Below are 19,512 nucleotides of genomic sequence, written 5' to 3'. Positions count from 1 at the left end.
ACTACAGCACCACCCGTGTCCTTCAGCTGGGCTCTCGCCAGACCCTGCCCAGGAGCCAGAATTGCTGAATTCCCACCACGCACACCACCCCAGCTGAGGGATATAGAACAAACTCCTTCCTATCCATCCCCACAGCTAGGTCTAAATTGTCTGCTGACCTTAGCAAATCAACCCCCCCACTCAATTCCTGATAGCTTTGGGTGCTTTAATTATAATTAAGCATGGAAATTTGACCGCAGTTAATTTCAGTGATTTAACTACAGTTGTACCTCGGTTGTCGAATGTAATCTGTTCTGGAAGACCATTCGACTTCTGAAACGTTCAACAACCAAGGTACAATGGGCAGTCGGCAAATTCAATTGAGACAATTGAGAAATGAGCCTCAGTAGCCGTTTGACTTCTGAGGCATATTCAAAGCGGAAGCATTTATTTCCAGGTTTTCAGTGAAAACTGAAATATTCAACTTCCGAAGCGTTCGACAACCGAGATACCACTGTACTCGAACTGTAGTTGTGATCCAGATTAGTGATGCTCTCTGGGACTAAATATAGATCCTCAGATTCTGTTTCACACAGAGACATTCATACACACCTACAATAAAAAAATCTTGAGATCAGGTTGCCTTACCAACTTTCTCAAAGTATTTGATGTGTGCCTCAGGAATGTTTTGCTCCAAGACTAATTTCTTGAATTTTTCTTTGATGTCATCTCCCACTTCTGATCCCCTAGCTTTAAACACAAGCAAAGGTTGAGTAAATTGTTGTTCTCAGAAAGGCTGAAATATCTACTGTATTTTATGTCTATAGAGCACCCAAAGTCTCTTCTTCCTGCCATCTTCTCTGGATTGTCCATTAGACAGTCAGGAACAGAACCCCCATAAAACCAGAGCAGAGGATCTAAGCAAGGCATGGCCAAACTTGGCCCTCCAGAGGTTTTGGGACTACAATTCCCATCATCCCTGACCACTGGCCCTGTTAGCTAGAGATGATGGTAGTTGTAGTCCCAAAACATCTGGAGGGCCAAGTCTGGCCATGCCTGATCTAAAGGAACTGACGGCCTACACAGGTGTTGACTGTCCCTATTTGCTAGTGGGAGGCTTAATGGCAGCTGCTCTTTCTGCTGCATCATTGTTAATATCGCAGCCCCCTTTTGCCTTTTATTTTGGGGACACATTTTTTCTTCATGTGAAGTGCTAAAGTGGCCATTCTTCCATGTTGACAGCATACTCCTTTTGTGCCTTTTAGGGCTAGTGTGTGTGTGTGTGTGTGTGTGTGAGAGAGAGAGAGAGAGAGAGAGAGAGAGAGAGAGAGAGAGAGAGAGATTTGTAACCTCTTCGTGGCTGAAGAGTGAGTTGAAAAACAACAACCGTAACTACCGGTAACTAACTAACTAACTAACTAACTAACTAACTAACTAACTAACTAATAAGCATCCTTTTTGCTGAACCACAGATATGCCACAGGGTGGAGTGAGGATTATTGGTTTGTTTTTGATTCTATTGTGTATTTTGTGTTTTCTTATCTTCTTATGTTATACTGTGAACTGCTCTGAGATCTATTGGTAAAAAGCTGTATTTATTAAATAAAAATAAAATCCATTGCCACAACACATACCAGACAGAAACATGGCTTCATGATCTACTTTCTTCACGTGCATAATGATATAATTTTCATAATCAATATCCATGATGTGGACATTACCACCTATAAAGGAAAAAACACAAGACATCAACTGAAGGAAGCTGTTTCCCCATATCTTGGCTGTTAATGGAGGGGGGGGCAGGCAAATTGGGATCAGCCATTCTTAGTCACCTTAATTATTCATTCTTTCTCACACCTCCTCATGTTTTATTTATTTTTTTAATAATTATTATTAATTTTGCACATAGACATATATATATATATATATATAGATATAAGGTCCTTGGATGGTTGCTCATGAGAAACCAGGCAAAACTCCAGCCGTTTCTTTAGTAGTTTTATTGTGCATACTATGTACAGTGCAGAGCTAAAAAAGTTCATGTCTGTATCAACCGTCTGCAGAATCCGGGAGTGGCCCCTTCCGGTTCTGACCCCAACATAAGAGTTTCAGTATATGAAATCTCTGCCTCCCCTCTTTTTGTTTCACCCCTCTGCGTACTTGGGGTGATGGAAATAGTGTGCCTCCCTCCTCACCCACTGAGCGAGAGGAGTGCAGGGTCTCTCCAACATCCCCAGAGCTTTGGCTCTCCAGCTCCTGAGCTGCCTGCCCCTCCCCACTGGAGACCTCACTGCTCCCTCTGCTGGATGAGGAGGTGCTACTGGTCAGATGGGGCTGAGGTGCTCTGTATCATCCCGAGAGCCCTTCCACCACTCTGCGATGAGCCAGGGACAGTTCCTTGACAATAGATAACAAATCATCCAAAGCAAAAGCAATAAAAGTAAAGAGTGGAATAAAAGAAAGAAAATACAATATATTACAATTAAATAACAAGTTAAAATGTAAAACTTCCAATCATTCTCATTATACTGCTTATATTGTCTAGATTTTCTTCCACAGATTTATGTTATTTCATTATACACACACACACACACACATACAGACACATGCGAGTTTTAAAGGGGTGTGGTGCCATCTGTATAGCATCTTCATAGTGTTTTCCCTGAGGTTGTAGCATGCCATGAATTTAATATCTGTTCTCCACCCCCTCATTTAATATGTCTTCAGAAGTAATTTTAAGTTAGGTGAATCTCCATGTCCTAAAAAGTGTCCTGCCCATAGGTTGTGCTACCTAAATTAAGCAGTGGGAACTACCATTCCTTCACCCAGTGCTATAGAGATCAGTTGTCTGGACACATGGGATTCTGCAATAAAACAGCAAAGGCTGCTCCCCAGGTCTGAGAACATAGATCCCAGCTGTTACCCAGAACTCCCTCGTGCAGCCTTGAGTGAAACATTCCAGTTCCTCCTGGTTTTGCAGAGGGGACATTTAAAGAGAAAACAGGAGTCTTACGAGTGGGTCAAACACAGGCAAACGGACAAATAGTTTGTGGCAGTTTCCTGTTACTGTGATGTCTCTTTTACCAACCTCCATATCCTGCTCTTTTGCATCTCCTCACAAAATGCAGATGGGGATTTCAAAATATTCATATGTATTGTTTGAACTGAGGGAGAATCAGCTTGCAAAAGAGGGGTTTGCACGAGGTAAAGACGGGCAAAGGACTTCCACATAACCAGACTGTGACGTACCTTTAACTCCTCATTTGCCCTTCCTATTTCTTTGTTATTTAGACTGATAGACTTATGATGCATCCGCTTTACAACCTCCTCCTCCTTCTACTTCTCTTTTGAATCTCAAGATGAGAGGTCAGCTTGGAACAATCTTCTGGAAGAACTATGGAGCAAGCATGGCTGCCTTTGTTTTCTCCAGGCTACTTTGCTTGAGCTACACCCAGTGCTTTTTTCTTTAAAAAAATGTTTAGGGGTATGCGTACCCCTGTGTCCCCCCAGAAAAAAGTGCTGGCTAGACTGGTTTCTATCTTTTTCTAGCCAAGTTATGCATTTCCTAAAATAAACAACCTTACAAATTTCTTATACTACAAGCATTGGTGGGCGAGTGATTGCACTGCTCTCCCCCACATAAATCGATTTTGCACTCAAAAGAAAGCATGTAAATGGGGGGAAAGAACAGATGTTTGAACATTTGCCCAAATCACAGCATCTTGATCTTCTGATCGCAAAACATACTTTGTCATCAGGTAATAGGGTGGCTCATGGCACTCGTACTTACCAGGAAATTCGAATATACCAGGTTTGTCCGTGTGCTTTAACACATGGGATACTTCTTTGCAGACACCATCCCTGGAAAAGAGAGCTAAATGAAAGCACTTCAAAACCAGATACCCAGCCTGCTTCTGCCATTCATCCCTCACTTGTATTTCTTAGGGTGTCAGAGCCACTGATGGAAGAAATACAGTTCCAGTAAAATGCCTTACAGTCTGCCAGAGGGAAGGATAGCCGTGTCAAGAGCAGGGGTCCCCAAACTAAAGCCTGGGGGCCGGATGGGGCCCAATTGCCTTCTAAACGCGGCCAGCAGACCGTCCAGGAATCAGAGTGTTTTCACATGAGTAGAATGTGTCCTTTTATTTAAAATGCATTTCTGGGTCATTTGTGGGGCATAAGAATTCGAACATATTTTTTTTCCAAAATATAGTCCGGCCCCCCACAAGGTCTGAGGGACAGTGGACCGGCCCCCTGTTGAAAAAGTTTGCTGACCCTGGTCAAGAGGAACAACACCCTGTTGCTAACAATGCCTTCAAAATGAACAGGCCTTCTTGGAGGCCTCTACATTATCAAATGGCCCTCTCAATAGCTACAGGAAAGGTTTCTGCAGGATTACTCATGTCTCCATTGGCATTCCAGCAATGTTTTATTTATATCACTATGCTCTTTATGATATATTAAGATAAAACAAGACAAAAAAAGAAAAAGAAATAATGGGGAATGGGAAACATGTACTCTTCCCTAAGCAGCAGCTCTATACAAAATCTGGACATTGCTCTATCCAGCTCAATATTGTCTACACTGACTGGCAGTGCCAGAAACTTCATGCCATTTCCAAACCGTCTCAAAATGATTTCAGGGGAAATCAGGGCTGTGGCTCAGTGGCAGAGCACCTGCTTTGTATGCCCAAGGACCCAGGTTCAATTCCCAGCCTATGCATGATGGTAAGAGAGATATCAGTTGTACGGTACTAACGACATATAATAAGCGGTGAGTTTCACATCTCCACCATCCAAAACCACCACCGTGTGGTCCATCGGTGATACTTTCTGCTCATACTCAGTCAACTCAGGCAACTTGGAAGCCATCCCAATGGGGTGCCACTTCCCGACAGTCTAAAACAGAAGAATTTTGATTGACATTTTAGGGGGCAGAGAAAGTTGACAAGGGTTCATTATATAAAGCAGTGGTGTTCAACCTGTCGACTGCAAAAGTAATGTTGAATGTAGCGCTTCATGCGATTTTTAGTGCTGCACTTTCTGTTGTGCAATTTTTGTCATTCCCCCACCACCACCAAAAGAAGCTCAACAGATCTGGCCAACCGCACCCCTCAAAAACCCCACACGCTCCTCCTCCCTCCGATGACAATGGGTAGATTAGTGCCAGTTATTGTATACTGAGAGAAGATCGCAGTCTCTTGGGAGTTGGACGTGCCTGATATAAAGCAACCCACCTCGTCTCTGGAATTTTCCTACCACAGCTAGAAGCACATATCAAAATCAGGCAGCCAGTTATCTGCTGAAAACAAAGCTTGTGGGCCTGGGGGAGAGGAGAAGGGGGACCCAAAAGCAACAGGGCCTTTACTGTGAGCATTCAAGGTCTCCAACCCTAATCTGCCGGTTTCCATCTGATTGGATTTACTTTGACCCATTGATTTTAGAATGTATTTTAATTCCCTGCCTGATAGTATATTAATGTTTTATATTCTTGTTGTTAGCTGCTCTGAGCCTGTTCCTTGGCTGGGGAGGGTAGGGTATAAATAAAATTTATTATTATTATTTATTACTCAAGAGCAAAGCTGCTCAGGTGTCCTATCCAAAGTCCTAAGAGAAGCAAGGCCAGAGGGGAAAGGGGAAACATCACCCATTTCCACAGGTAAGGCTTCCCTATCCTGTTAATTTGGCTGAAAGTCCCATCTGTAAACGTCTTACCTTTTGGGGGTCAAAGTTCGGGTGCACAGGGATGTCAGCACTGACATGAAATATGTAGGCAGGGGTCAGTCCGAACACCAACAGCAGCACAGCAATCATCCTGGAGCTGGTTCTCTCCTGCTCTTACCGTGAACACCGTGTGAGAGGGGGAGAGAATGATGATCCAGGGTTGCAGTAGCCCAGTTTATATATCTGCCTCCAAATGTCTTCAAAGCACATCCCACTCACCAACTTATGCAAAAGGGAAGAACAGAGTGGGAGTAACAGGGCTATTTTTAAAGGGAATTAGTTTATTTGTGACGTGGAACAAAGTGGGGTCTCCTTTGTGCTCCAGAAGGGAACAAACATGCTTGTTCTCTTGGGTTGTTGAGCTGGATGTTCTTGAGGGGGGTGTTCAAGGCTGGCACATTCCCTTCCTGGGCAAGTACAGTGATCACAGGTGCTCCGTGGCATCTCCTCCTCCCGCCCCACCCCATCTCCACAAGCTTGCCCAGCCCTTAATGACTTGAGGTCGTTTCAGCAAAAGAAGTAGAAGACCTATCACAGAATGAAATGCTTAAGCTTGTCCAGGATATTAGATCACTGGACCACACGTCCCAGGGGCTGGTGGAGGGAACTGCCACCTCAAGGACCTGATCTGGCCCATCAAACCTTCCCTGGCAGCAGCACTGCCACAGGTGGGGGAATGTGCAGAAGACCAGCAGGTGCAGAGCAATTATCCTAACCATGGGTTCAAACTAGTACACCCAGCCCAGTGCCAAAATGGAAATATAGATCATCCCTTGCCACTCACCCTGCTCACAAAATAGATGTGATGAGCACAGGGGAGATTGTCATCTAGAGTTGTGGGAGAAATCCACCCTTACCCTAACCCTCCACAACAAACTGAAGAAACACAAACTGTGTATCTGAAGAAGGGTGCATGCACACGAAAGCTCATACCAAGAACAATCTTAGTTGGTCTCTAAGGTGCTACTGGAAGGATTTTTTTATTTTTTATTTACTACGGCAGACCAACACGGCTACCTATCTGTATCTAGAACCTCCACAATAAATGTTGTTCTTTTTCTAACATGCACACATTAGAGTGGTACCTCTGGTCCGAACGGGATCCATTCCCTTTGTGAGCTGGCTTGGTGGGGAGAGATTGATATACCATTGATATAGTTGGTGTAACAGAAATCTGGTGGAACACAGAGAACCTGTGTGACACAGATTCAGGTAGGTAGCCGTGTTGTTGTGACACTGTGTGTGTGTGTGTGTGTGTGTGTGTGTGTGTGTGTGTGTGTGTGCACAGACACACAAACACACACGTGTTCAAGATGGGCCGTTTGATGTAGCCGCAATGCTCCGTAACCCCTTGACCAATTCTCTTTGAATTTGGACACAACATTCCATGGGTATATGGGAGTGATCTTGCGTACCTGGATTGCAAATATACCACACCTTTCATAGGTAGAAATATGATTTTACATTAAAAAAATGATTTTACCCCCTCCAGTGGACGTTTGAAGGTATAGCACAGTGCACCCGTTTCTAGCCCCTCCTCTTCTTTTTTGACCGGCACTGCCAGCAGCCAATAGAAAGACAGATCGCCCTAAGACATTGCCTGACCCGCGCGGACCTGCAAAGCGCCGTCCACCATTTCCGACCTCACGTCGCCCACGCGCAGAGTCGAGGCGCGCAAACCGCAAACCGGTAAGCCCCCGTCCACAAGTTGCTCCCTACCCTCGCCCACCTACACAGCCAGCGACTTTTTTACACAAAGCGAGCTTATTCTGTCCCCACCATCCCCTGTGCAGAACCAAGGGCCGAAAACAAAAGTACCCCATTCCCACTTTGTGCCACTTCCTCCTCCGCCTCCACCCAGCCAGTCTGCAGGAAACCACGCTTCCGCAATTGCCACACTCGCCTCGCACGTATCCACAGTCGCGGAGCTGAGGCGCACAAACCTGTCCCAAGGACATAGGAATTCATTTATATTTTTTCCAAAACATATCCCGTCCCACCACAAACATCTCCAAACTGCACAAAGACAACAACTACACATCAAAACACCCTGCAGACATCCTACACTTCAACAAAATAAGGTATAAAAACCACACATTTCCTCTTTTCCACTATACTTCCTTTTCCAATTCACATTATTAGCCATAGCAACGCGTGGCTGGGTCAGCTAGTGTGTGTGTGTGTATATATATATATATAATTGTCCAGAGACCAACCAAAAATAGCTTTATCATGTATGAGATAAGAACCCAATGTCTCTATTCAGACCAGGTCTCTCCATGGCTTTAAGTTTGGTAATAAGTTGTAATTCAGCCACTTGTCTTTCCAGTCTATTTCTGAAATTCGATTGTAATGTGACAGCTACTTTGAGATCTTGTATAGAATGTCCTGGGAGATTGAACTACTGGTTTCTCTGTCTTGTGATTCCTGATATCAGATTTATGTCCATTTATCCTTTGGCGTAGGGTTTGGCCTGTTTGTCCAATATAGAGTTAACAGTCATCAACAGGTTTTCCACACCTATCAGCCAATCACCCATTCCCACCACCCTTCTGAGTAATACCACTCCCCAGCCTCTCACTATATATAAAGGTCTGGTGAATTCTGTATCAGTGCATCTGAAGAAGTGTGCATGCACACGAAGTCTCATACCAAGAACAAACTTAGTTGGTCTGTAAGGTGATACTGGACAATATTTCCCTGGAAAAGACCCTGATGTTGGGAAATATTGAGGGCACAAGGAGAAGGGGGTGGCAGAGGACGAGATGGTTGGACAGTGTTCTCAAAGCTACCAACATGAGTCTGACCAAACTGCGGGAGGCAGTGGAAGACAGGAGTGCCTGGCATGCTCTGGTCCATGGGGTCACAAAGAGTCGGACCCGACTAAACAACTAAACAACAGCAACCATGTTTTGGAGAACAAATAAAAGTGTTGTCTTTTGATGTGCAGCTGCAAAAGCCGACTCCTGTTTCTACATAAAATAAAATCCCTGCACTAAATGAAAGGAATGGTGAAACAGGCATTCATAGTAAGATGTAACCAATCCACTTTAAATTATTTAATTGCAATGCTTCCGCAACCAGCCAGGTATGGAGGGTTGCAACACAGGCAATTGGCTGTGTCATTTGCCAAATCCTTCTCTCCCCAGAGGAAATGGGGTTGAAACATCTATATTTGCCTGGGCCTTAGGCAGTTGAGCATTACATTATTCTTTAATCATTATATTTCCTCTTCCCCTTTTTCTTCTCTGCCCTGCTATTTTGTCCCTCTCAGTTTCTCTTCTCACCTTTCTCCATCAGTCTTTCTTTTTTGAATTACAACCAGCCTCTCTTTTATATTCTCTCACACTTCTGTACCCATTCCCCTTTCCACAGTTCTCATTCCAGGACTTTTCAGAACAGGTGGAGTACTAGCTTACATGCAGGATGTGCCTGTGTCTGGCACCTTCAATTAAAGGAAGAGCATGTCATGGGCAAAGCCTTTCTCATTCCAAGGTTCTGGAGAGCTACTCCTAATGCAGAGTAGACAAGGGGTGGCCAACACGGTGAGCTTCATAGGTTGTTGAACTCCATCCATCAGTACTATCAGTCCCAGTCAGCTTGGCCAATGGGCATGGATGGCTGAAGTTGGAGAACCATATTGGCAACCTCTACAGTCATGAACTCACTGGGCAGATGATTTGGCTGCTTGATAGGTTCATATATGTTTATCGCCTCCCATTTTGACCTCCAATAATGTATCTGACAAAGTGTGCAAGATCTAAGCAATGTACCGTATTTATTTTTAAAATAGTTTCAGGAGAGGGAGGAGGAACCCAAAGACGTTGTTGTTCTAATTGCATCAATTTCTTTAAGCCAGAAATGTGGTGAGTGGACAGAGGCATTGATCCGTAGTCATCATCGTCTCCACCATTCAGAAAGAGTAATAATTATTGGGTATTTCTGATTATTAACCAATGGTGTGAATATATATGGAGAAAATGCTATATCTGGCTATTAGGCAGCTTCTGGAGTACATTGTTCTGTGGGAAAAAGGGAAAGAAGAGTGTCAGGAAAACTGGTAAGGAGGAAGAAAATGTGAGCAACTGATATGTATTTCATTATTTGGAATCAGTGGCAGATGATGCCCATTGGGATTGGTGGCATGGGAGGCAGGGAGGCCAAAAGCAGATGGAGCCAGAGCAAATGACAGCTGCAACTACAGGCCATGAGAGGCCCCCGCCTACTGAGTTCTACAGGGGCAACACTGAGATGGAGGAGGAAGCTCTCAAGCAGTTCCACTCTTTGGCTGGTGGTCAGTAAGAAGGTGGGCATGTGAAGACTCCCTAGGGGCGGACTAAGGCTGGTGGGGCCATGTCCTATTTGCCATAATGGGTTAGCCTCCACGGTGAGGAACATTTGCATCTCACCATTCTAGTTCAGAACTGAGCCATGCAACACAGTTAACAAATGCAGAAATTTTGGGGGTGGGAAGCAGAGCACAAAAAAATTTATGCCAGTGAAGGAAGAGCAGATAAAATAAGCAACACAGAGGTGTGAAAACCAAAGAGCAGGAGCAGCCAAGTTTACTGACAGCAGCAAGAAAAGGTTTTCATATGTGGCCAGGAAGGACGAGTCCTCACTAAGGCCTTTGGGGGAATGTGAAGCTTCAAATATGAAAGCCACCTAGGCCAACATCCCATGCATAACTTTTGTAATGGGTGTTTCCCAGTTTCCAGCCAAGTGGAAGCTGCCTCATTGCAGCTGGGACTGAAGCTACTTTAATTATAATTAACTGGAATGTGAGCCCTATAAGGCAGCTAAAGACAGAGTTGCTAGTCCCAACCAGGCCATTATCTAGAGCTGGGCTCTAGGTAAAAAGGTAAAGGTAAAGCACCCCTGGATGGTTAAACCCAGTCAAAGGTGACTGTGGAGTTGTGGTGCTCGTGTTACTTCAGGCCGAGAAAACCGGCGTTTGTCCACTGACAGCCTTCCAGGTCATGTGGCCAGCACGACTAAACAGCTTCTTTTGCAACAGAACACCATGATGGAAACCAGAGCACACGGAAACACCATTCACATTCCCGCCACAGCAGTACCTGTTTATCTACTTGCACTGACATGCTTTCAAACTGCTAGGTGGGCAGGAGATGCGCTCACCCTGCTGTGGGGTTTCGAACTGGCAGCCTTCTTATTGGCAAGCCCAAGAGGCTTAGTGGTTTAGACTACAGGGCCACCAGTGTCCTTCAGCTGGGCTCTCGCCAGACCCTGCCCAGGAGCCAGAATTGCTGAATTCCCACCACGCACACCACCCCAGCTGAGGGATATAGAACAAACTCCTTCCTATCCATCCCCACAGCTAGGTCCAAATTGTCTGCTGGCCTTAGCAAATCAACCCCCTACTCAATTCCTGATAGCTTTGGGTGCTTTAATTATAATTAAGCATGGAAATCAGACCGCATTTAATTTCAGTGATTTAACTACAGTTGTACCTCAGTTGTTGAACGTAATCTGTTCTGGAAGACCATTCGACTTCTGAAACTTTCAACAACAAAGGCACAATGGGCAGTCGCCAAATTCAATTGAGACAATTGAGAAATGAGCCTCAGTAGCCATTTGACTTATGAGGCACATTCAAAGCAGAAGCATTTATTTCCAGGTTTTCGGCGAAAACTGAAATGTTCAACTTCCGAAGCGTTCGACAACCGAGATACCACTGTACTCGAACTGTAGTTTTGATCCAGATTAGTGAAGCTCTCTGGGACTAAATATAGATCCTCAGATTCTGTTTCACACAGAGACATTCATACACACCTACAATAAAAAAATCTTGAGATCAGGTTGCCTTACCAACATTCTCAAAGTATTTGATGTGTGCCTCAGGAATGTTTTGCTCCAAGACTAATTTCTTGAATTTTTCTTTGATGTCATCTCCCACTTCTGATCCCCTAGCTTTAAACACAAGCAAAGGTTGAGTAAATGTTGTTCTCAGAAAGGCTGAAATATGTATTTTATGTCTATAGAGCACCCAAAGTCTATTCTTCCTGCCATCTTCTCTGGATTGTCCATTAGACAGTCAGAAACAGAACCCCCATAAAACCAGAGCAGAGGATCTAAACAGGCATGGCCAAACTTGGCCCTCCAGAGGTTTTGGGACTACAATTCCCATCATCCATGACCACTGGCCCTGTTAGCTAGAGATGATGGTAGTTGTAGTCCCAAAACATCTGGAGGGCCAAGTCTGGCCATGCCTGATCTAAAGGAACTGACGGCCTTCACTTGTGCTGACTGTCCCTATTTGCTAGTGGGAGGCTTAATGGCAGCTGCTCTTTCTGCTGCATCATTGTTAATATTGCAGCCCCTTTTTGCCTTTTATTTTGGGGACACATTTTTTCTTCATGTGAAGTGCTAAAGTGGCCATTCTTTAGGGTTCAGCTCCCTTTTGCAAAAAAGATATTCCTTCATCCCAGGTAGGGTTGATTATTCCATTAGCCACTTTTTATTCTAGAAGATTATTGTAGTCAAGATTTTAAATAGGGTTTCCTCCTTCTTTTTAGCTCTATACAGTATCGATGACTGTTGACAGCATACTCCTTTTGTGCCTTTTAGGGCTAGTTTGTGTCTGTGTGTGTGTGTGTGTGTGAGAGAGAGAGAGAGAGAGAGAGAGAGAGAGAGAGAGAGAGAGAGAGAGAGATTTGTAACCTCTTCGTGGCTGAAGAGTGAGTTGAAAAACAACAACCATAACTACCACTAACTAACTAACTAATAAGCATCCTTTTTGCTGAACCACAGATATGCCACAGGGTGGAGTGAGGATTATTGGTTTGTTTTTGATTATATTGTGTATTTTGTGTTTTCTTATCTTCTTATGTTATACTGTGAACTGCTCTGAGATCTATTGGTAAAAAGCTGTATTTATTAAATAAAAATAAAATCCAATGCCATAACACATACCAGACAGAAACATGGCTTCATGATCTACTTTCTTCATGTGCATAATGACATAATTTTCATAATCAATATCCATGATGTGGACATTACCGTCTATAAAGGAAAAAACACAAGACATCAGCTGAAGGAAGCTGTTTCCCCATATCTTGGCTGTTAGTGGAGGGGGGGCAGGCAAATTGGGATCAGCCATTCTTAGTCACCTCAATTATTCATTCTTTCTCACACCTCCTCATGTTTTATTTATTTTTTAATAATCATTATTAATTTTGCACATAGACATATATACATAGATATAAGGTCCTTGGATGGTTGCTCATGAGAAACCAGGCAAAACTCCAGCCGTTTCTTTAGTAGTTTTATTGTGCATACTATGTACAGTGCAGAGCTAAAAAAGTTCATGCCTGTATCAACCGTCTGCAGAATCCGGGAGTGGCCCCTTCCGGTTCTGACCCCAACATAAGAGTTTCGGTATACGAAATCTCTGCCTCCCCTCTTTTCGTTTCACCCCTTTGCGTACTTGGGGCGATGGAAATAGTGTGTCTCCCTCCTTGCCCGCTGAGCGAGAGGAGTGCAGGGTCTCTCCAACATCCCCAGAGCCTCGGCTCTCCTGCTCCTGGCATAAACATGGTAGTTTTCCATTCATCACCTTCTTGAACCCTAATCAGGTTGTACACCCCCCCCCCAAGGTCCAACTTGGTGAAAATCTTCCCCTTTCGCACCCTCACCAGCAGATTGTCGATTCGAGGCATGGGGAATGTGATGGGTTCCGTCAAGGAATTAATGATTCTAAAGTCCACCACCAGACGGCGCTGTTTGGTGTTCTTATAAACAACGAACACTGGACTTCCCCCCACAGCTTTGGATTCCCGTATGAACCCCCGCTGCAGGTTCTTGTCAATGAATTCCTTGAGATCTTGCATCTCTTGGTCCGACATGGAGTACAACTTACCTGTGAGCAGTTTGGCCCCCGGCACCAAGTTGATTTGGCAGTCGTCAGGACGGTGAGGTGGTAGCTTATCTGCCTCCCTCTTGCTGAAAACTTCTGCAAAGTCTGCATATTCCGGGGGTCCCTCGCTTGCAACCTGCAAGCTTGCCATTGCCGCCGTGCCACCCTGTCTTGTGGCACGGCCTTCCACAAAACCATTCTCCACACAGTGAGCCAAGCGAAAGGTGAGCGACCACTGATGCCAAGACACCACCGAGTCATGCAGGTTCAGCCAACTCATGTCCAGGATGATAGGGGGTCCTGCCAGTGTGGTAACATTGAAGGCTATTGTCTCTGAGTGCCCCGACACGCTCATTCTCATTGGAGGGGTTTGATGAGTAATCTCCCCCCCCCAACTTCCTTCCATCAATGGTGGTAACTTGCAGCGGGAAGTCCAAAGGGAGCAAATGCAATTGGTGCTCCAAGGAAAAGTCATGGCTAAAAAAAAATCGTGCTCGCCCCTAAGTCAATCAACCCCTGCACTTCCACCAGATAGCCATTAGGGAGCTCCAGCACCACCTTGACTACAATTCCTGCTTTCCTGGCATCCGGTCAGAGCACTTCTACTCCTTATCAGCCTCGCTGCTTGCTCCTCCTTTCTGCTGCCAGGCTCCGTCGTTTCCCTGCACATTGACCTCCTCTCCTTCCTCCTGCACAGCCGTTCTGGCCATCCCTTGCCAACCCTTGCACTGCGGACACGCCTTGACAAAGTGGCCTGCTTGGTTATACAGGAAACATTTCCTGGTTGTCTTCCAAGCCTTTCCCTCAACCTTCTTGGGAGCCGCGGCATTTGAAAAGTCCCGCGCGTGCGCCCCTCCAAGTTCCATCAGCTCAGGAGGTGGCAGTCCGGGCGTTGAGCCAAAAGGCATCTCAGGAATGCGGTTGCCCTGGAAATGCTCCCCTTTGCTCTCCCTTTTCTGAAGGACGCACACTTCCTGCCTGACGCCTATAGAGAGCGCCGCTTTCGCGAGTTCGTCCATCGTTCTGGGCCTGGAACCACGAGAGAGTTCGTCTTTAACGTCCAGATTCAAACCCATCTTAAACAATGCCTGCAAGGGTTCGGACAGCAGATCCCAACCTAGCTTATGGACCAACATGGTGAATTGGGACCAGTACAAGCGGACTGTGAGGGACCCTTGCTTGAGCGTCAGCAACTCTTGCTGTGTTACTTCCCCTTGCACCACACTCATGAACTTCACATGCATTGCTTCAAAAAACTTTCCCAGGTCCTTGAGGGCATCATTTCCCACTGCTATCAGTGGTCTCACCCACTCCCTCACACCCGCCTCCAGGTGGGCCACTACAGAGGCTACCCACTCCTCCTCACTGGCAAACTCCTTCCTCTTTAAGTCCAGGGCGTATTCAATCTCTGTCTTAAAGCCCAGGTACTCTTGGGGGTTCCTGCCAAATCTGCTCACCAGCGTTGGTAGCTTCCTCCCGATGGGGGCCGTCCGCGCCTCCTGGTCCTGCATCCTGCGTTCCTCCAGCCTCGCGGCTAGCAATGTAGCATGCGCTTCCAATTCCTCCGCCCTTTTCGCCAGAGCTGCTGCGTCCCGAGCTGCCTTGCTGCGCTGATCGCCACCTGATGCTCCCCCACTGGGCGCTCCCTGCTCCGCCGCTGGGTTACTCACCGTGGCGCTTCTAAGGGTGTAGGAGCCTACTCACGAGCAACTGCAGTGACTCCCGGATTGCTGTAAGGTCCTTGAATGATTGCTCATGAGAAACCAGGCAAAACCCCAGCTGTTTCTTTAGTAGTTTTATGTGCATATTATGTACAGTGCAGAGCTAAAAAGTTCATGTCTGTATCAACCGTCTGCAGAATCTGGGAGTGGCCCCTTCCGGTTCTGACCCCAACGTAAGACTTTCAGTATATGAAATCTCTGCCTCCCCTCTTTTTGTTTCACCCCTTTGCGTACTTGGGCGATGGAAATAGTGTGTCTCCCTCCTTGCCCGCTGAGCGAGAGGAGTGCAGGGTCTCTCCAACATCCCCAGAGCCTTGGCTCACCAGCTCCGAGCTGCCTGCCCCTCCCCACTGGAGACCTCACTGTTCCCTCTGCTGGACGAGGAGGTGCTACTGGTCAGGTGGGGCTGAGGCGCTCTGTATCATCCCGAGAGCCCTTACACCACTCTGCGCTGAGCCGGGGACAGTTCCCTGACAATAGATAACAAATCATCCAAAGCAAAAGCAATAAAAGTAAAGGAAAGAGTGGAATAAAAGAAAGAAAATACAATATATTACAATTAAACTGCTTATATTGTCTATATACTGCTTATATTGTCTATATTTTCTTCCACAGATTTATGTTATTTCATATATATATATATATATGCATGCGAGTTTTAAAGGGGTGTGGTGCCATCTGTATAGCATCTTCATAGTGTTTTCCCTGAGGTTGTAGCATGCAATGAATGTAATATCTGTTCTCCACCCCCTCATTTAATATGTCTTCAGAAGTAATTTTAAGTTAGGTGAATCTCCGTGTCTTAAAAAGTGTCCTGCCCAGGTTCACTGCCATAGGTTGTGCTACCTAAATTAAGCATTGGAAACTACCATTCCTTCACCCACTGCTATAGAGATCAGTTGTCTGGACACATGGGATTCTGCGATAAAACAGCAAAGGCTGCTCCCCAGGTCTGAGAACATAGATCCCAGCTGTTACCCAGAACTCCTTCGTGCAGCCTTGAGTGAAACACTCCAGTTCCTCCTGGTTTTGCAGAGGGGACATTTAAAGAGAAAACAGGAGTCTTACGTTTTGAAAAGCCCAAAATTAATTTTGGATGGCATACAAGGCAAATCATATCCTCCTAAGTTAGGAAGTGGAGGCATTGGTTTAACCATCTGCCATGAGTCTGTCTGCCTTATCGAGCAGGAACCATAACTCAGGGGGTAAATCACTTCCTTTGCATGTGGAATGTCCCTGGTTCAATCCCTGATGTTGTGCAACTTAAAAGGATCCTGTCACTGGGATGGAAAGAGATGTCTGACTCCAAAGAGCCACCGTCAGTCCGAGTGGCTCAAACACAGGCAAACGGACAAATAGTTTGTGGCAGTTTCCTGTTACTGTGATGTCTCTTTTACCAACCTCCATATCCTGCTCTTTTGCCCTCTCATCACAAAATGCAGATGGGGATTTCAAAATATTCATATGTTTTGTTTGAACTGAGGGAAAATCAGCTTGCAAAAGAGGGGTTTGCACGAGGTAAAGACGGGCAAAGGACTTCCACATAACCAGACTGTTACGTACCTTTAACTCCTCATTGGCCCTTCCCATTTCTTTGTTATTTAGACTAATAGACTTATGATGCATCCTCTTTACAACCTCCTCCTCCTCCTTCTACTTCTTTTTTGAATCTCAAGATGAGAGGTCAGCTTGGAACAATCTTCTGGAAAAACTATGGAGCAAGCATGGCTGCCTTTGTTTTCTCCAGGCTACTTATCTTGAGCTATACCCAGTGTTTTTTTCTTTAAAAAAATGTTTAGGGGTATGCGTAACCCTGTGTCCCCCCAGAAAAATTGCTGGCTAGACTGGTTTCTACCTTTTTCTAGCCAACTTATGCATTTCCTAAAATAAACAACCTTACTAATTTCTTATAGTACAAGCATTGGTGGGCGAGTGATTGCACTGCTATCCCCCACATAACTTTATTTTGCACTCAAAAGAAAGCATGTAAATGGGAAAAAGAACAGATGTTTGAACATTTGCCCATTCACAGCATCTGGATCTTCTGATCACAAAACATACTTTGTCATCAGGTAATAGGGTGGCTCATGGCACTCATACTTACCAGGAAATTCGAATATACCAGGTTGCTCGGTGTGCTTTAACACACGGGATACTTCTTTGCAGACACCATCCCTGGAAAAGAGAGCTAAATGAAAGCACTTCAAAACCAGATACCCAGCCTGCTTCTGCCATTCATCCCTCACTTGTATTTCTTAGGGTGTCAGAGCCACTGATGGAAGAAATACAGTTCCAGTAAAATGCCTTACAGTCTGCCAGAGGGAAGGATAGCCGTGTCAAGAGCAGGGGTCCCCAAACTAAAGCCTGGGGGCCGGATGGGGCCCAATTGCCTTCTAAACGCGGCCAGCAGACCGTCCAGGAATCAGAGTGTTTTCACATGAGTAGAATGTGTCCTTTTATTTAAAATGCATTTCTGGGTCATTTGTGGGGCATAAGAATTTGATCATATTTTTTTTTCAAAATATAGTCCGGCCCACCACAAGGTCTGAGGGACAGTGGACCGGCCCCCTGCTGAAAAAGTTTGCTGACCCCTCGTCAAGAGGAACAACACCCTGTCGCTAACAATGCCTTCAAGATGAACAGGGCTTCTTGGAGGCCTCTATATTATCAAATGGCCCTCTCAATAGCTACAGGAAAGGTTTCTGCAGGATTACTCATGTCTCCACTGGCATTCCAGCAATGTTTCATTTATATCACTATGCCCAACCTAAGTGGCTCTTTATGATATATTAACAAAAAAAAGACAAAAAAAGAAAAATGAAATAATGGGGAATGGGAAACATGTAGTCTTCCCTAAGCAGCAGCTCTATACAAAATCTGGACATTGCTCTATCCAGCTCAATATTGTCTACACTGACTGGCAGTGCCAGAAACTTCATGACATTTCCAAACCATCTCAAATTGATTTCAGGCGAAATCAGGGCTGTGGCTCAGCGGCAGAGCACCTGCTTTGTATGCGCAAGGACACAGGTTCAATTCCCAGCCTATGCATGATGGTAAGAGAGATATCAGTTGTACGGTACTAACGACATATAATAAGCGGTGAGTTTCATATCTCCATCTGAAACCACCACCGTGTGGTCCATCGGTGATATTCTCTCCTCATCCTCAGGCAACTCAGGCAACTTGGAAGCCATCCCGATGGGGTGCCACTTCCCGACCGTCTAAAACAGAAGAATTTTGATTGACATTTTAGGGGGCAGAGAAAGTTGACAAGGGTTCATTGTATAAATCAGTGGTGTCCAACTGGTCAACTGCGAAAGTAATGTTGAATGTAGCGCTGTGTGCGATTTTTAGTGCTGCACTTTCCGTTGTGCAATTTTTGTCACCCCCCCCCCCACCAAAAAAAGCTCAACAGCTCTGGTCAACCGCACCCCCCAAAAACCCCACACGCTCCTCCTCCCTCCGATGACAATGGGTAGATTAGTGCCAGTTATTTTATACTGAGAGAAGATCGCAGTCTCTTGGGAGTTGTCACGTGCCTAATATAAAGCAACCCACCTCGTCTCTGGAATTTTCCTACCACAGCTAGAAGCACATATCAAAATCAGGCAGCCAGTTATCTGCTGAAAACAAAGCTTGTCGGCCTGGGGGAGAGGAGAAGGGGGACCCAAAAGCAACAGGGCCTTTACTGTGAGCATTCAAGGTCCCCAACCCTAATCTGCCAGTTGCCATCTGATTGGATTTACTTTGACTCATTGATTTTAGAATGTATTTTAATTCCCTGCCTGGTAGTATATTAATGTTTTATATTCTTGTTGTTAGCTGCTCTGAGCCCGGTCCTTGGCCAGGGAGGGTAGGGTATAAATAAAATTTATTATTATTATTTATTACTCAAGAGCAAAGCTGCTCGAGTGCCTTATCCAGAACCCTAAGGGAAGCAAGGCCAGAGGAGAAAGGGGAAACATCACCCATTTCCACAGGTAAGGCTTCCCCATCTTGTTAATTTGGCTGAAAGTCTGATCTGTAAGCGTCTTACCTTTTGGGGGTCAAAGTTCGGGTGCACAGGGATGTCAGCACTGACAGGAAATATGTAGGCAGGGGTCAGTCCGAACACCAACAGCAGCACAGCAATCATCCTGGAGCTGGTTCTCTCCTGCTCTTACCGTGAACACCGTGTGAGAGGGGGAGAGAATGATGATCCAGGGTTGCA

General features: G+C 45.4%; 2 protein-coding genes across 2 annotated transcripts; both read right to left on the bottom strand.

The window, feature by feature from the left end:
- Positions 1 to 598: 598 nt before the first annotated feature.
- On the bottom strand, positions 599 to 5,854 carry LOC117041420 (epididymal secretory protein 4-like). The gene is made up of 5 exons (XM_033140225.1): positions 5,694 to 5,854; positions 4,741 to 4,877; positions 3,770 to 3,840; positions 1,614 to 1,703; positions 599 to 729 (listed from the first exon to the last, which is right to left on the bottom strand). The coding sequence occupies exons 1-5, from the start codon at positions 5,790 to 5,792 to the stop codon at positions 614 to 616; spliced, it is 513 nt and encodes a 170-aa protein (XP_032996116.1). The 5' UTR covers positions 5,793 to 5,854; the 3' UTR covers positions 599 to 613.
- Positions 5,855 to 11,502: 5,648 nt separating this feature from the next.
- Positions 11,503 to 19,512, bottom strand: LOC117041419 (epididymal secretory protein 4-like). Its single transcript, XM_033140224.1, has 5 exons — positions 19,339 to 19,512; positions 18,387 to 18,523; positions 17,404 to 17,474; positions 12,636 to 12,725; positions 11,503 to 11,633 (listed from the first exon to the last, which is right to left on the bottom strand). Exons 1-5 carry the CDS (start codon positions 19,435 to 19,437, stop codon positions 11,518 to 11,520), a joined length of 513 nt encoding a protein of 170 aa, XP_032996115.1. The 5' UTR covers positions 19,438 to 19,512; the 3' UTR covers positions 11,503 to 11,517.

This window comes from Lacerta agilis, chromosome 2, assembly GCF_009819535.1.
Source record: "Lacerta agilis isolate rLacAgi1 chromosome 2, rLacAgi1.pri, whole genome shotgun sequence".
NCBI classification, from domain to species: Eukaryota; Metazoa; Chordata; class Lepidosauria; order Squamata; family Lacertidae; genus Lacerta; species Lacerta agilis.
This window is presented reverse-complemented; position numbering and strand designations above follow the sequence as displayed.

Bases quoted from the DNA above. Each gene is read 5' to 3' on its own strand.
- LOC117041419 (XM_033140224.1), bottom strand. From the start codon at position 19,437: ATGATTGCTGTGCTGCTGTTGGTGTTCGGACTGACCCCTGCCTACATA. The intron at 18,524-19,338 runs GTAAGACGCTTA...CTTCTGTTTTAG, and splicing joins CGAACTTTGACCCCCAAAAG to ACGGTCGGGAAGTGGCACCC. The intron at 12,726-17,403 runs GTAAGTATGAGT...TTTCCTTTATAG, and splicing joins TGGTATATTCGAATTTCCTG to ACGGTAATGTCCACATCATG.
- LOC117041420 (XM_033140225.1), bottom strand. From the start codon at position 5,792: ATGATTGCTGTGCTGCTGTTGGTGTTCGGACTGACCCCTGCCTACATA. The intron at 4,878-5,693 runs GTAAGACGTTTA...CTTCTGTTTTAG, and splicing joins CGAACTTTGACCCCCAAAAG to ACTGTCGGGAAGTGGCACCC. The intron at 1,704-3,769 runs GTAAGTACGAGT...TTTCCTTTATAG, and splicing joins TGGTATATTCGAATTTCCTG to GTGGTAATGTCCACATCATG.